This window comes from Calliphora vicina, chromosome 3 (assembly GCF_958450345.1).
Source record: "Calliphora vicina chromosome 3, idCalVici1.1, whole genome shotgun sequence".
NCBI lineage: Eukaryota > Metazoa > Arthropoda > Insecta > Diptera > Calliphoridae > Calliphora > Calliphora vicina.
In genome coordinates this window covers 19,592,886-19,607,550 of record NC_088782.1, presented here as the reverse complement: position 1 = coordinate 19,607,550, position 14,665 = coordinate 19,592,886, and the positions used below count along the sequence as shown (strand labels likewise).

General features: G+C 35.3%; 1 protein-coding gene across 1 annotated transcript; it reads right to left on the bottom strand.

The window, feature by feature from the left end:
- Positions 1 to 620: 620 nt before the first annotated feature.
- Positions 621 to 12,502, bottom strand: LOC135954144 (uncharacterized). The gene is made up of 8 exons (XM_065504218.1): positions 12,350 to 12,502; positions 11,596 to 12,018; positions 11,308 to 11,536; positions 1,888 to 2,105; positions 1,695 to 1,828; positions 1,441 to 1,595; positions 1,094 to 1,335; positions 621 to 1,032 (listed from the first exon to the last, which is right to left on the bottom strand). Exons 1-8 carry the CDS (start codon positions 12,500 to 12,502, stop codon positions 625 to 627), a joined length of 1,962 nt encoding a protein of 653 aa, XP_065360290.1. The 3' UTR covers positions 621 to 624.
- Between the last annotated feature and the right edge of the window lie 2,163 nt (positions 12,503 to 14,665).

Genomic DNA, 14,665 nt, shown 5'->3' with positions numbered 1-14,665 from the left:
TCAACCATATATATGGTTACAGTAAACAAATATATGTTTGTGACAACCATTCATATGATGAAGGACTTATCATATTATGTTGCTCTCGGCTTAAGGCTTATCATAATCTGAGAACAACATATTATGATAAAATTATTCATCATAAATATGATTGCCACAAACATATATTTGTTTATTTGAGGTCATAATAAATATTCCAACATCCAATTCTATTTTAAGTGTTTTTTATCTTAAATTAAATTAAAACCCCAAATTAATCACTCTATCGTATGACGTCTTTTTATAGATCACGCACTGAGCGTTTAAAGCAATAGAACCAATTTCCCTGCAAGTTACTTACTTTCAAACAAAATATTCCAATAAAAAAACATTATCCAATTGAATCTAGTATAAAAAAACTTTATTCTATCATGAATAATACTCGTATGTATGTGTTTAAATATATAAAAAAGAAATTATATCGTATCTTAGATTTAAGTCTAAAACTTAAAAAACTACAATCATACTAAAACTAAACTTAATATTTAGATAAAATCATCATTAAAAATAATATGTACAAAGCAAAGCAAGAATACAGCATTTATTTAATTAATAAATTAAATAAATCCTCTACTTTTTTAAGACTCAATCAATTTGTCCTTTGTGTGTAACATAGGTGTCATATAATGAAGACTGCTTTTTGCGTTGTTTCAAACGGGAACAGGCCACCATTAGAGAAGCGGCTAGAATGCAAAGCATTACCGAAAAAGTGGCTGTCATAGCAGAAAAAGTTGTGGTTTTTAAACAGGTTTGATTGGGATTGGGCTCTAAGCGTCGGGCATGGGCATATAAACCATCATCATCAGCTTCGCCTTCCTGCAACACCCTTAAAGACTGGAAGAGATTAACATTTTCCGATAGCGAAGTCTCCGGTTTCTCGGTTGTGTCTATTAAAACATCAGCCACAGCCGCAGTGGACGTGGTATCCATAGTAATGTTGGAAACATCACGTTTAGTAACGGTTTTCAAGTTACGCCAATGACAGGGTTGACTCTAAATTGGGTATAAATATTGTTAGAAATGATTTATGATTTGTGGAAATTTGTATATTTACCGGACATCTGCCATGACACATGCGCACATCACATTCTATATACAAAGCTGGAGAACCGGTAAATCTAAAGGTCTTCATATAAGCATATACTTGTGTCTCGAACACTCCCGAATCCGACCAGGAACCACGGAATCGAGAAATTAACTTATCATCCACCGGGCAGCCATATTGATCAATCAGTTGTATGCGTTTATTAGCTCCATTATGGGCAAAACAGTCATTGACCACAATATCGAAACCATCTAACAAACAATTTATTGAATAATTTATGAATTTTTTGGTTTAAACAACTGGAGTATCAGGTCTGAACCTGTTGCTTTAGTTGTTAATTTAGTCCTAATACTCACCATATTTGCTTCTCATATAAATAATCAAGGTCAAGGGATCGCCCACCCTTACCGGTCCCGTCACTCTTGGCCCACCTATGCCATAACCATTTTGTATCTCCATATAACATTCGGGCGGACTTAGGGTGAAGACAACTGGATTACCGGTGGCCACCCTACGTTGTGAATCAAATTCATTTAAATTTCTAATAAATTTTTTGTTTCTCATCATAATTATCTAAAATAAAACAATCAAAATGCTCTCATATACTCACTCCACGTCTAGAAAGGGAAATGTCACCGTCTTCCAAAAATCATAACCATATTCACAGGTCACCTTGAAGTGCTCATCGTATTCCTCCTCGATCAAAGGATTGTATTGTACGGTTACGGTATTCCACATGAAATTCTAAAAAGGATTTTGATATAATTTTTTTTTTAATTGAAAAATATCTTAAGTTAAATTACCGTAGGATTTTTACGGTTATCATCGTGCAAAGCATTTTTACCCAAAGTACCACATCTGTTTAGTTGTATATAAAATTCATAGTAATCTCTTCCCGAGCCATTGATGTACATACAATCGGGGTCGTAAGCATAGCCTGCAGAGTAAACTAAACCACTAAAGGAACCATTGTAACCAATACGAATTTTCATATAATCATCCTGGCACTCAGCTTCGATATCTGAAATATAATAATGGAAAGGTATTTAACAACTCGGGAACGGGATGTGTAATAAATATTCCTTCTCAATTATAAACTAAACACAGTGGGAGGACAAAACTCTTTAACTTATAAATCGATAGTCCGATTTTAATAAAATTTCCACTGGCTATAGAGTAGGTGTAGTTGAGTTTAAATTTACCCTTTAAATAACAAGGGAAGGGATCTTCAAGGCCCTAAAGTGGGGTACCTCCGGTATATATATAATTTTCTCTTATATTTTAAATGATATTCGCAATAATATGGCTAGTGGAAAACATAAGATATACATAACTATTATATATCAAATTGTAGGAAATTATGTTTTCTTTTCAAAAGAAAGCTTACGTCTATTCTTTTTAGAGCTTTTTGGTCTCGTAGTAGGATGTGAGTGGGATATATGTATATCAAAATAAATGTTTTCTAACTCAAGACATACAATTTTTGAGATAAAACATTTATTTTGATATATATCCCACTCGAATCCCACTACAAGACCAAAAAGCTCATAAAGAAATTGACCTAAGCTTTCTTTTGAGCAAAAAAAATTAAAAAAGGGCCCATTTTGGAAAAAAAAGTTAAATTTTGCAAAAAAAAATTCAAAAATTCTATGTCTTGAGTTACAAAATATTTATTTTGATAGATATCCCACTCGCATCCCACTAAGCGACCTAAAAGGTTTTCAAGAAAAAATCCTAAGCTTGAGCAAAAAAAAAATTTGAAAAAGGGCCTATTTTGAAAAAAAGTCAACAAAGTTTTTGATTTTGCAAAAAAAAAAGTCAAAAATAGCTCGTTTTGATCCCACTAAGCGACCAAATAGGTCTTCAAATAAAATATCTAAGCTTTATTTTAAGAAAAAAAGGGTAAATTTTGAAAAAAAAAGTCAAAAAAGTTTTTGATTTCGGAAAAAAATTATTAAAAAATTTTATTTTTTAAATATTTTTTTTTCGAAAGATTGAAGAAATAGCTATCTAAACTATTTGGGACACATTTTGCTAAGAATAATAGGTAATAAGTTACATGGATGAGAAAAAACACATGTTTGGCTAAAATTTAAAATTTTGACCCCCTATAACTCAGAGAGTTCTTGACCGATCTTGTTGAAAAATTGTGTCTGAATTACTATCCATTTAACTTTGATGCAAATTTCATACCGATCGGAAAAATATGCTTACATATGTAAGTTATCTCTATTAGTTGAAGAGATATTCAGGTTTATTTATTTTTTAATTTGGCCCGCCATATCTAATGGTTTTTTAGATATGGCGGGCCTACGGAGGGTCGGAATTTATTTTTAAAATATCAGCTATATTGGCGGTAAAATTCTAAATAATATAAAATAAACTTACTAACAGTTATCTCGCCCTTATAAAAAGTTACATGCATCCGAAGCTGGAACATGTAAAAAGGGCCGTATGTTTAAATTTTTTTTTCCCAAAAAAGTCCTTATATTTTTTCTGTTGTACAAACAAATTTTCCTTGGGACTATATACAATTTTTATATGATCCGGAAATAGAACTTAATGCAAAAGCGTGTAAAGTAAAATGGGCCCTACAAATAATCCAGAAAATTTATACAAAATTTTTGATATGAAAAAGACAAATATTTTTGAAGGACGGAGTTTTAAAGTGGAATATTTTTGAATCTAATTGAGATATTGACTTGAAATTTTTTTTGGAAGACCACAAATTAATTTATCTAAACAAAAAATATAGCTCGGAAAAAATATGGATCAAATTGTTCCTAATATTTGCAATAATATTACAAATTTTAGTTTTAGACTATCAATAAATATGTAATATGTCATAAAATCTTTAGTTATTAACGAAACTCAATGAAGTTTTCAGCGTTTTTTAAGTTTGTCATTCTAAATAACAAGGTGTAAAAAAATTTGTCAAAAGGTCAAAAATTCCTAAAAATTTAAACGAAAATCCCAAAAATGGTGTTTTTTACAATTTTGCCCCTAGGGTCCACACTTGGCGATAAATAGGAAACACATATAGGTTTCCAAAGCTGCTTTTCGTTTTCTGATGCCAGCTTTGGGATTTTAGAACATGTGGCCCAAAGTTGAATGTTTGATAAAAAATAGGTCAAATTCCAAAGGACGTAGGGGCGACATTTTCCAAAAATGGGACATGTTTTTTACACCAAAATGTTCTCCATAAAGATACCTTATAGAAAAATATAAAATTGTTATATGTTCTTAAAGAAAGTTTTTCTTTAATAAAAAAAGAGTGAAGTCACCTTTTTGTCCAAAAAAACAGCAAAAATTTAAATATTCAAAACTATTTTTTGAATATTTAAATTGAAAATCGTTTATTTTTGGATCCATAATTGATATTACTCTGAAATCTTTTGTATGATATTTGCAATTTAATTGTCTAATTAACCAAAAAATTCGAGTCCATTCGGTCCAAAATTACGACCTATATTTTTATAAATGAGGACCAAGGTATTGGAAAATTTTAAAATTTCAATTTTGAAATGCCTATAACTCGGAAATTATAATTATCTAATTATCTTTGAAGTCGGATGTGAAACCAAAAAATTGCACGTGTTTTAAAATTTTACATGTCGAAGGTACCCTACTTTGAGCCTCTATAGCGCCGCCCCTGGATTATCTGTAGGGCCCTTTTTAATAACTTAAACTTAGATACTCCTTGGATACGCCCACGTCGAATTTTATACCGATCGGACCAGCCGGTTAGAAATGCCAGATTTATTTCCCAAAAATTTTGATTCTGTCCCACTGTGCAGACAGACAGACGGACATAGCTAGATCGTCTTAGGAGAACCCAAAATACATATAATAATTTGGGTCTGCAACAAGTATTTTGATGTTTTACAAACAGAATGACAAATTCAATATAAATCGGTTTTGAAAACGACAAAAATGTACATTTGATTAATGAAATCCAATGTAATTTTTTATTTAATCGATAAAGAATTGTCCAATTGCATCGCGATATTAATTATTATTTTCTTAGGAGGACCTTGTATGCGGACTAAGGACAAATGTTGTGGACTAAGAACAAATGTTGTCCATACTTTACAGTATAAATAATTTCAGAGTATACTTTTTATGGGGGCTAGGTGAAGTCATGGTTCTATATTGCTAATTTTCAATGTCAAACAAACCTTATCAACAGAGAGTATTTTTCTGCCCTATCGTGTTTTCAACAGACAGACGGACATAGCTTGATCATCTTTGAATCCTATGAGGACCCAAAATATATAAAGGGTGTGAAGTTAAATTCGTAAGTTAAATACGTCCCACATATATGTTAACTACTTAACATAGCACTGTTAAATAAAGTAAATTTGAAAAACATAGTTTTTTTTGACAAAAACATAATAAAATTAATTATTTTTATTCACCAATTAAAGAAAATACCTTAAATTTAAACTTTTAGTTAAAAAATAAAAAAAAACGTCTTCATATTAAGATTAAAATTACAGTTTGAATATGTAGTATTCAAGTTCATTGGCGGGCCACTTAGGACAGACCTGAATGAGGTTTGGATATGGTAGGTGAAAGCTGGGAGGGAGTAGATATCAAAACTATATAGGGTATACCCAGTTGTTTCTCAGGGAAGGCGCTACAAGGGGCAGAATTTGTTCGATTACTTTGTTTACATTAATGTTCAAAGCGTTATAGGGGCCATTTAGGACAGACCTGAATGGGGTTTTGAGATACCGGGTGAAAGCTGGGAGAGAGTAGATGTCAAAATTATATAGGGCATATCCAGTTCTTTCTCAGGAAGGGCGCTACGAGGGGTGCAATTTGTTCCAAAATTGTTGTAACGTTAAAAGTGTTATAGGGGCCATTTAGGACAGACCTGAATGGGGTTTGGATATGGTGGGTGAAAGCTGGGAGGGAGTAGATATCAAAACTATATAGGGTATACCCAGTTGTTTCTCAGGGAGGGCGCTACGGGGGGTGGATTTTGTTCCAAAATTGTTGTAATGTTAAAAGTGTTATAGGGGCCATTTAGGACAGACCTGAATGGGGTTTGGATATGGTGGGTGAAAGCTGGGAGGGAGTAGATATCAAAACTATATAGGGTATACCCAGTTGTTTCTCAGGGAGGGCGGTACGGGGGGTGGATTTTGTTCCAAAATTGTTGTAATGTTAAAAGTGTTATAGGGGCCATTTAGGACAGACCTGAATGGGGTTTGGATATGGTGGGTGAAAGCTGGGAGGGAGTAGATGTCAAAACTATATAGGGTATACCCAGTTGTTTCTCAGGGAGGGCGCTACGATGGGTGGACTTTGTTCAATTACTTTTTTAACATTTATGTTCAAAGTGGGATAGGGGCCATTTAGGACAGACCTGAATGGGGTTTGGATATGGTGGGTGAAAGCTGGGAGGGAGTAGATATCAAAACTATATAGGGTATACCCAGTTGTTTCTCAGGGAGGGCGCTACGATGGGTGGACTTTGTTCAATTACTTTTTTAACATTTATGTTCAAAGTGGGATAGGGGCCATTTAGGACAGACCTGAATGTGGTTTGGATATGGTGGGTGAAAGCTGGGAGGGAGTAGATACCAAAACTATATAGGGTATACCCAGTTGTTTCTCAGGGAGGGCGCTACGAGGGGTGGATTTTGTTGAATTACTTTTTTAACATTTATGTTCAAAGTGTTATAGGGGCCATTTAGGACAGACCTGAATGGGGTTTGGACATGGTGGGTGAAAGCTGGGAGGGAGTAGATATCAAAACTATATAGGGTATACCCAGTTGTTTCTCAGGGAGGGCGCTACGGGGGTTGGAATTTGTTCCAAAATTGTTGTAATGTTAAAAGTGTTATAGGGGCCATTTAGGACAGACCTGAATGGGGTTTCAACATGGTGGGTGAAAGCTGGGAGGGAGTAGATATTAAAACTATATAGGGTATACCCAGTTGTTTCTCAGGGAGGGCGCTACGAGTGGTGGATTTTGTTGAATTACATTTTTAACATTTATGTTCAAAGTGTTGTAGGGGCCATTTAGGACAGACCTGAATGGGGTTTGGACATGGTGGGTGAAAGCTGGGAGGGAGTAGATATTAAAACTATATAAGGTATACCCAGTTGTTTCTCAGGGAGGGCGCTACGAGGGGTGGAATTTGTTCCAAAATGGTAACTGATTATTTGTTTTGTTTGTTTATTTTGTTTTTTTAGACTTTACTGCTTAAAATGTAAGTTATTAAAAAAGACATTATTTGTAGCTTTGTAAGCGAAGTTTCTGCTGAATTTCTCAAACTACCCAGCAAAAACTTCGCTTACAAAGCTACAAATAATGTCTTTTTTAATAACTTACATTTTAAGTAGGTATACTGTTTTTGTTTTTTAGACTTTACTATAAAATAAACAAACAAAACAAAAAAACTGTTACTTTTTCTCAATTTGACCATTTTTTTTTATTGCACGTTTATTTTTAGAAAAACAGAAAAGAATATTGCATTACTGTGTGAAAACCATTATTTGATGCACAATAAAATAACTAAGCAGTGGTGTAGTGAGTACAACAACAGACTAGCAATCGGATGGTTGATGGTTCGACTCTTGGCTGCGACTTATTTTTTTTTTTATTTTTTGTTTGCAAATACAAAATTCTATATAACTCTACTAACAAAACAACTTATTTCCGTCCAAAATATCCCAGCAAAAACTTTTCTTACAAATAAGCCGAAAAATAAGGGGAATTTGACGATTCAACTACTTATTTTTCTACTGTTCGCGATATCCCAAAAGTAATCCTTTATATTTTGGCCAGAAATAAGTTGTTTTGTTAGAGTTATTTATAGAATTTTTATTTACACAAAAAAATAAAAATAAAAAAAAATAAGTCGCAGACCCGATTAGAACCTGCAACCTTCTGTTTGGTACTCTGCCGTTGTGCTCACTACACCACTGCTTAGTTATTTCATTGTGCATCAAATAATGGTTTTCACACAGTAATGCAATATTCTTTTCTGTTTTTCTAAAAATAAACGTGCAATAAAAAAATGGGCAAATTGAAAAAAAGTAACAGCTTTTTTGTTTTGTTTGTTTATTTTGTTTTTTTTAGACTTTACTACTTAAAAAGTAAGTTATTAAAAGAGACATTATTAAAAAGTCATTGTAGCCGTTGTAAGCGAAGTTTTTGCTGGGACGTAAATGTTTACGTATTTCTACACAAAAATTCTTCAAAAAAGTATTTGAACAAAATCCACCCCCCGTAGCGCCCTCCCTGAGAAACAACTGGATATACCCTATATAGTTTTGATATCTACTCCCTCCCAGCTTTCACCCACCATGTCCAAACCCCATTCAGGTCTGTCCTAAATGGCCCCTATAACACTTTTAACATTACAACAATTTTGGAACAAAATCCACCCCCCGTAGCGCCCTCCCTGAGAAACAACTGGGTATACCCTATATAGTTTTGATATCTACTCCCTCCCAGCTTTCACCCACCATGTCCAAACCCCATTCAGGTCTGTCCTAAATGGCCCCTATAACACTTTGAACATAAATGTTAAAAAAGTAATTCAACAAAATCCACCCCTCGTAGCGCCCTCCCTGAGAAACAACTGGGTATACCCTATATAGTTTTGGTATCTACTCCCTCCCAGCTTTCACCCACCATGTCCAAACCCCATTCAGGTCTGTCCTAAATGGCCCCTATAACACTTTGAACATAAATGTTAAAAAAGTAATTCAACAAAATCCACCCCTCGTAGCGCCCTCCCTGAGAAACAACTGGGTATACCCTATATAGTTTTGACATCTACTCCCTCCCAGCTTTCACCCACCATATCCAAACCCCATTCAGGTCTGTCCTAAATGGCCCCTATAACACTTTTAACATTACAACTATTTTGGAACAAAATCCACCCCCCGTAGCGCCCTCCCTGAGAAACAACTGGGTATACCCTATATAGTTTTGACATCTACTCCCTCCCAGCTTTTACCCACCATGTTGAAACCCCATTCAGGTCTGTCCTAAATGGCCCCTATAACACTTTGAACATAAATGTTAAAAAAGTAATTCAACAAAATCCACCCCTCGTAGCGCCCTCCCTGAGAAACAACTGGGTATACCCTATATAGTTTTGACATCTACTCCCTCCCAGCTTTCACCCACCATGTCCAAACCCCATTCAGGTCTGTCCTAAATGGCCCCTATAACACTTTGAACATAGATGTTAAAAAAGTAATTCAACAAAATCCACCCCTCGTAGCGCCCTCCCTGAGAAACAACTGGGTATACCCTATATAGTTTTGACATCTACTCCCTCCCAGCTTTCACCCACCATTTCCAAACCCCATTCAGGTCTGTCCTAAATGGCCCCTATAACACTTTTAACGTTACAACAATTTTGGAACAAATTGCACCCCTCGTAGCGCCCTTCCTGAGAAACAACTGGGTATACCCTATATAGTTTTGGTATCTACTCCCTCCCAGCTTTCACCCACCATGTCCAAACCCCATTCAGGTCTGTCCTAAATGGCCCCTATCCCACTTTGAACATAAATGTTAAAAAAGTAATTGAACAAAGTCCACCCATCGTAGCGCCCTCCCTGAGAAACAACTGGGTATAACCTATATAGTTCTGACATCTACTCCCTCCCAGCTTTCACCCACCATATCCTAACCTCATTCAGGTCTGTCCTAAATGGCCCCTATCCCACTTTGAACATAAATGTTAAAAAAGTAATTGAACAAAGTCCACCCATCGTAGCGCCCTCCCTGAGAAACAACTGGGTATACCCTATATAGTTTTGATATGTACTCCCTCCCAGCTTTCACCCACCATATCCAAACCCCATTCAGGTCTGTCCTAAATGGCCCCTATAACACTTTTAACATTACAACAATTTTGCAACAAAATCCACCCCCCGTAGCGCCCTCCCTGAGAAACAACTGGGTATACCCTATATAGTTTTGATATCTACTCCCTCCCAGCTTTCACCCACCATATCCAAACCCCATTCAGGTCTGTCCTAAATGGCCCCTATCCCACTTTGAACATAAATGTTAAAAAAGTAATTGAACAAAGTCCACCCATCGTAGCGCCCTCCCTGAGAAACAACTGGCTATAACCTATATAGTTCTGACATCTGCTCCCTCCCAGCTTTCACCCACCATATCCTAACCTCATTCAGGTCTGTCCTAAATGGCCCCTATCCCACTTTGAACATAAATGTTAAAAAACTAATTGAACAAAGTCCACCCATCGTAGCGCCCTCCCTGAGAAACAACTGGGTATACCCTATATAGTTTTGATATGTACTCCCTCCCAGCTTTCACCCACCATATCCAAACCCCATTCAGGTCTGTCCTAAATGGCCCCTATAACACTTTTAACAATACAACAATTTTGCAACAAAATCCACCCCCCGTAGCGCCCTCCCTGAGAAACAACTGGGTATACCCTGTATAGTTTTGATATCTACTCCCTCCCAGCTTTCACCCACCATATCCAAACCCCATTCAGGTCTGTCCTAAATGGCCCCTATAACACTTTTAACATTACAACAATTTTGGAACAAATTGCACCCCTCGTAGCGCCCTTCCTGAGAAAGAAGTGGATATGCCCTATATAATTTTGACATCTACTCTCTCCCAGCTTTCACCCGGTATCTCAAAACCCCATTCAGGTCTGTCCTAAATGGCCCCTATAACGCTTTGAACATTAATGTAAACAAAGTAATCGAACAAATTCCGCCCCTTGTAGCGCCTTCCCTGAGAAACAACTGGGTATACCCTATATAGTATTGATATCTACTCCCTCCCAGCTTTCACCTACCATATCCAAACCCCATTCAGGTCTGTCCTAAGTGGCCCGCCAATGAACTTGAATACTACATATTCAAACTGTAATTTTAATCTTAATATGAAGACGTTTTTTTTATTTTTTAACTAAAAGTTTAAATTTAAGGTATTTTCTTTAATTGGTGAATAAAAATAATTAATTTTATTATGTTTTTGTCAAAAAAAAACTATGTTTTTCAAATTTACTTTATTTAACAGTGCTATGTTAAGTAGTTAACATATATGTGGGACGTATTTAACTTACGAATTTAACTTCACACCCTTAAATATATATACTAAATATTTTGATGAGTTAGAAACGGAATGCCAAAATCAATATACTCCCTACCATTTTTGATGGCGGCTATTAAGACATACATTCCATTGAATTACTTACGTTGTACTCTAGTACTATTGAAGCCAAATTGTTTGCCATAGTCTCGATCCCAATATTCACTGTGCCATTTTTCCGATTCATAAGGTGGACCGGCATGATAAGCAGTACTGTCCGAAGAAGTTGATCCACTAGAACCGGTTGAGTCATAATCTGAGGCTGAGGGTGGAGGCAGATGAGGTCGGCTAATGCGATATGGAATATGACCCGAAGAGTCGGGTATATGATCTGGCTAATAATAAACAAAATATAAATAACTGTTTAAATAACTAAACAAAAGCATTAACTTACCACTTCCACCTGCAATTTAGAAGATCTCTCAATTTCTTTTGTACGATTACGTATTTCCTTTAGAGGTTTCTTTTGTTTCAACTCGGCAGTTTGACCAGAACGTTTCAGTAACTTGGGTGAATCTGTTGGTGATTGTGATATGTATGATTTGGAGGGGGCCACTATTAAGTTTAAATCATCATCGGAGGACTTTAAAGCTTGATGTTGTAGTGATGATGATTTTGAGTGTGGTGGCAGGGTGGTGGGCGGCGCTAGTGGGGGTTGTTTATGTAGTTTGGTTTTAACACTGCGTGCTGCCACTGCAGCTGTAGTTTTACTAATTGGTGTATAAACGGTGGTTAAATCTATGGATGTTGCACCAGCGGCCGCAGCAACTATCGAAACTTTGTTTATTTGCGGTGTTAGGGTTAGTACCAGTAGAAGCTAAAATAATTGAAAACAAAAAACCTAAGTGTCATTAGCTGTTTTAGACATTGTTGTTTGCACGTTCACACTTATTATCAAAACAGGTGTGTAAATATGAATGTTGCAATTATTGGTAAAGTTATACATAAATATTTCCACTAGACTCTCAACACTACTTATGTTTATTATGGTTGTTTTGTTTTTGTTTTTTTGTTACAACGGATTTTTTAACGCGTTTTATGCGCAATATTTCCGCATGAGCAATGCAATCCGTTTAATGTACGTTTGTATATCATCAGTCTAAGCCCGCTCTATCAGTTTGTAATGATAATTCCGTTTATTCACCAGCTTTTGAGCCCCTTTGGGAGAACAATGGCTCATTAGTTAAATGTTTATGCATACGCATGCACGGTGATGAAAATGATTCGAGTACAATTGTATCTCTCTCGTATCTGTAGGTTTGATTTGTATCTGTCAGTAAGAATTTCATTTTCATACGCATGTTTTATGTGATGTCTTAATTATGTGGAGAGTTGAGATGATGATGATGATGAAATTGAAAATTATGTTTTTAAACAAATATTGTAATAATGGATTTATTATTGTGGATTTTTGTTTTGTTTTAAATCAACACGTATAGTTAAAAGGGCTGTTATAAATAGGAATTATGCAAATAAATTAAATGTGTTTTAGAAAAATATAACGAATATGAATATATTTACAGTTATTCAAACGTTCATATCGTTAAAACAAATATTTATTTAATTGAACAGTTGTATTTCCAACCTTTTATATAAAAGGGTGCTTTCGGGACCTACCCAACCATAGAGCGAAGAATCGTATGCCTTTTTTCTAGACCGTATTAGAGAATATTACAGCAAAAGCATGTTCTTGCTTAATATGTGAAAATATTGTTTTATAAATTAAATAAATTGCTATTATTCCAGCACAAGTTCAAATTTGATTTTTATAATATAAAGAAAACACTGAAAAAGTAATTATTGTAGACACATTGCAAATAGTAATGACATTGCTGGACCGCTACATCTATCTGTAGCACTCTTTCGTTTATACACTATGCAGACCAGAAGATTGGTCATGAAGCTGGAAAAGTAAAGAAAATTCTAATAAATTAATAATATTCTATGATGACATCTATTGGCTCGATCGACAACTGTTAATTACTGTTTTGACAGAACAGTAACTATTATAGATTGCTCTAATTTCAAAATAAATAAAATAATATTCAATAATGACATCTACTGGCTCGGTCGACAACTGTCAAACCAACAGTAACCAATATACATTGCTCCAATTTCTAAATAAAAATAACGAGAAGAAAAATACAAAAAAATATGCAAAATTTCATCTCAGTCAACTGCGAGGGCGGGTCAATAAGTCCGTGACTTTTTGAATTTCCCTGCTCCTGTCAACTGGTATCTATCAGTTGACTCCTGTCAAAACTTGAACGAGCTGCGTTATTTAGTTTGAGCTTTCTAAAAAAACATTGAGCGTGACTTGAGGAGAAAATGAAAAAAAGTGGATTTCGTGTCATCCAACTACGAATCAATAAGTCCGTGAATCTTTAAATTTTCCTCCTCTTAACTGAAAAGCCATCACTGCTCCTGTCAACAGGCATCTGTCAGTTGACTCCTGTCAAAATTTTAACAAGCTGCGTCATTTAGTTTGAGCTTGACAGCCATTGATGTACTCATTAAACATTATTTTTTGCGAAAAGAAAACCATCACTCAAACCAAGGCTAAGCTTGATAAATACTATGAGAGCTCTGCACCATCAATTTCAATGGTAAAAAAGTGGTTTACTGATTTTCGTTCTAGTCGTACAACCACAGATGATGCGGAACATCTCCACTATTAAAAACAAGTAAGAAAGTATGGTCGGTTAAGCCCTACCATATAATACCCTACACTAAGTAAAAGAGCAAAAACATTTTTCTTTTAAAATTTCAATAATTTATATTTTTGAGTGATTTTCGGAAGTGGGCCTTATATGGGAGCTATGACCAATTATGGACAGATCAACATGAAATTTGGTCGTGTGATTTATGTCTATATTAAAGTTTACTGTGTTGAATTTTTTGTGTATAATAACATTTTTAAGTGATTTAAGCACGTTAAAGTGATTTTCGGAAGCGGTCTATATGGGAGCTATGACTAATTATGGACCGATCGTAACAAAATTTGGTGACATGAATTTTGTATATATAAAACTTATTTGGAGCGGAATATGTAGTGATACATATATAAATTAAGCATTTATGACCAATAAAGTCCAATTTCGGAAGTACATTTGTATGGGGGCTAGGTAAAATAATGGATCGATTTCAGCCAGTTTCAATAGGCTTGGTCCTTGGGCAGAAAAAATAATATGTACCAAATTTGATCGAAATATCTTCAAAATTGCGAACTGTACTCTGCGCCAGCCGACCAACCAGTCAGCCATACGGACGGACATCGTTTAATCGACTTAAAAAGTGATTCTAAGTCGATCGGTATACTTTAAGGTGGGTGTTAGACTAATATTTTTGGGCGTTACAAACATCTGCACAACCGCATTATACCCTCCCCACTATGGTCGTGTAGGGTATAAAAATCGGAGATTGAAAGTGCGAGAGATTGTGGAAGCCACAGGCATCTCAGTAAT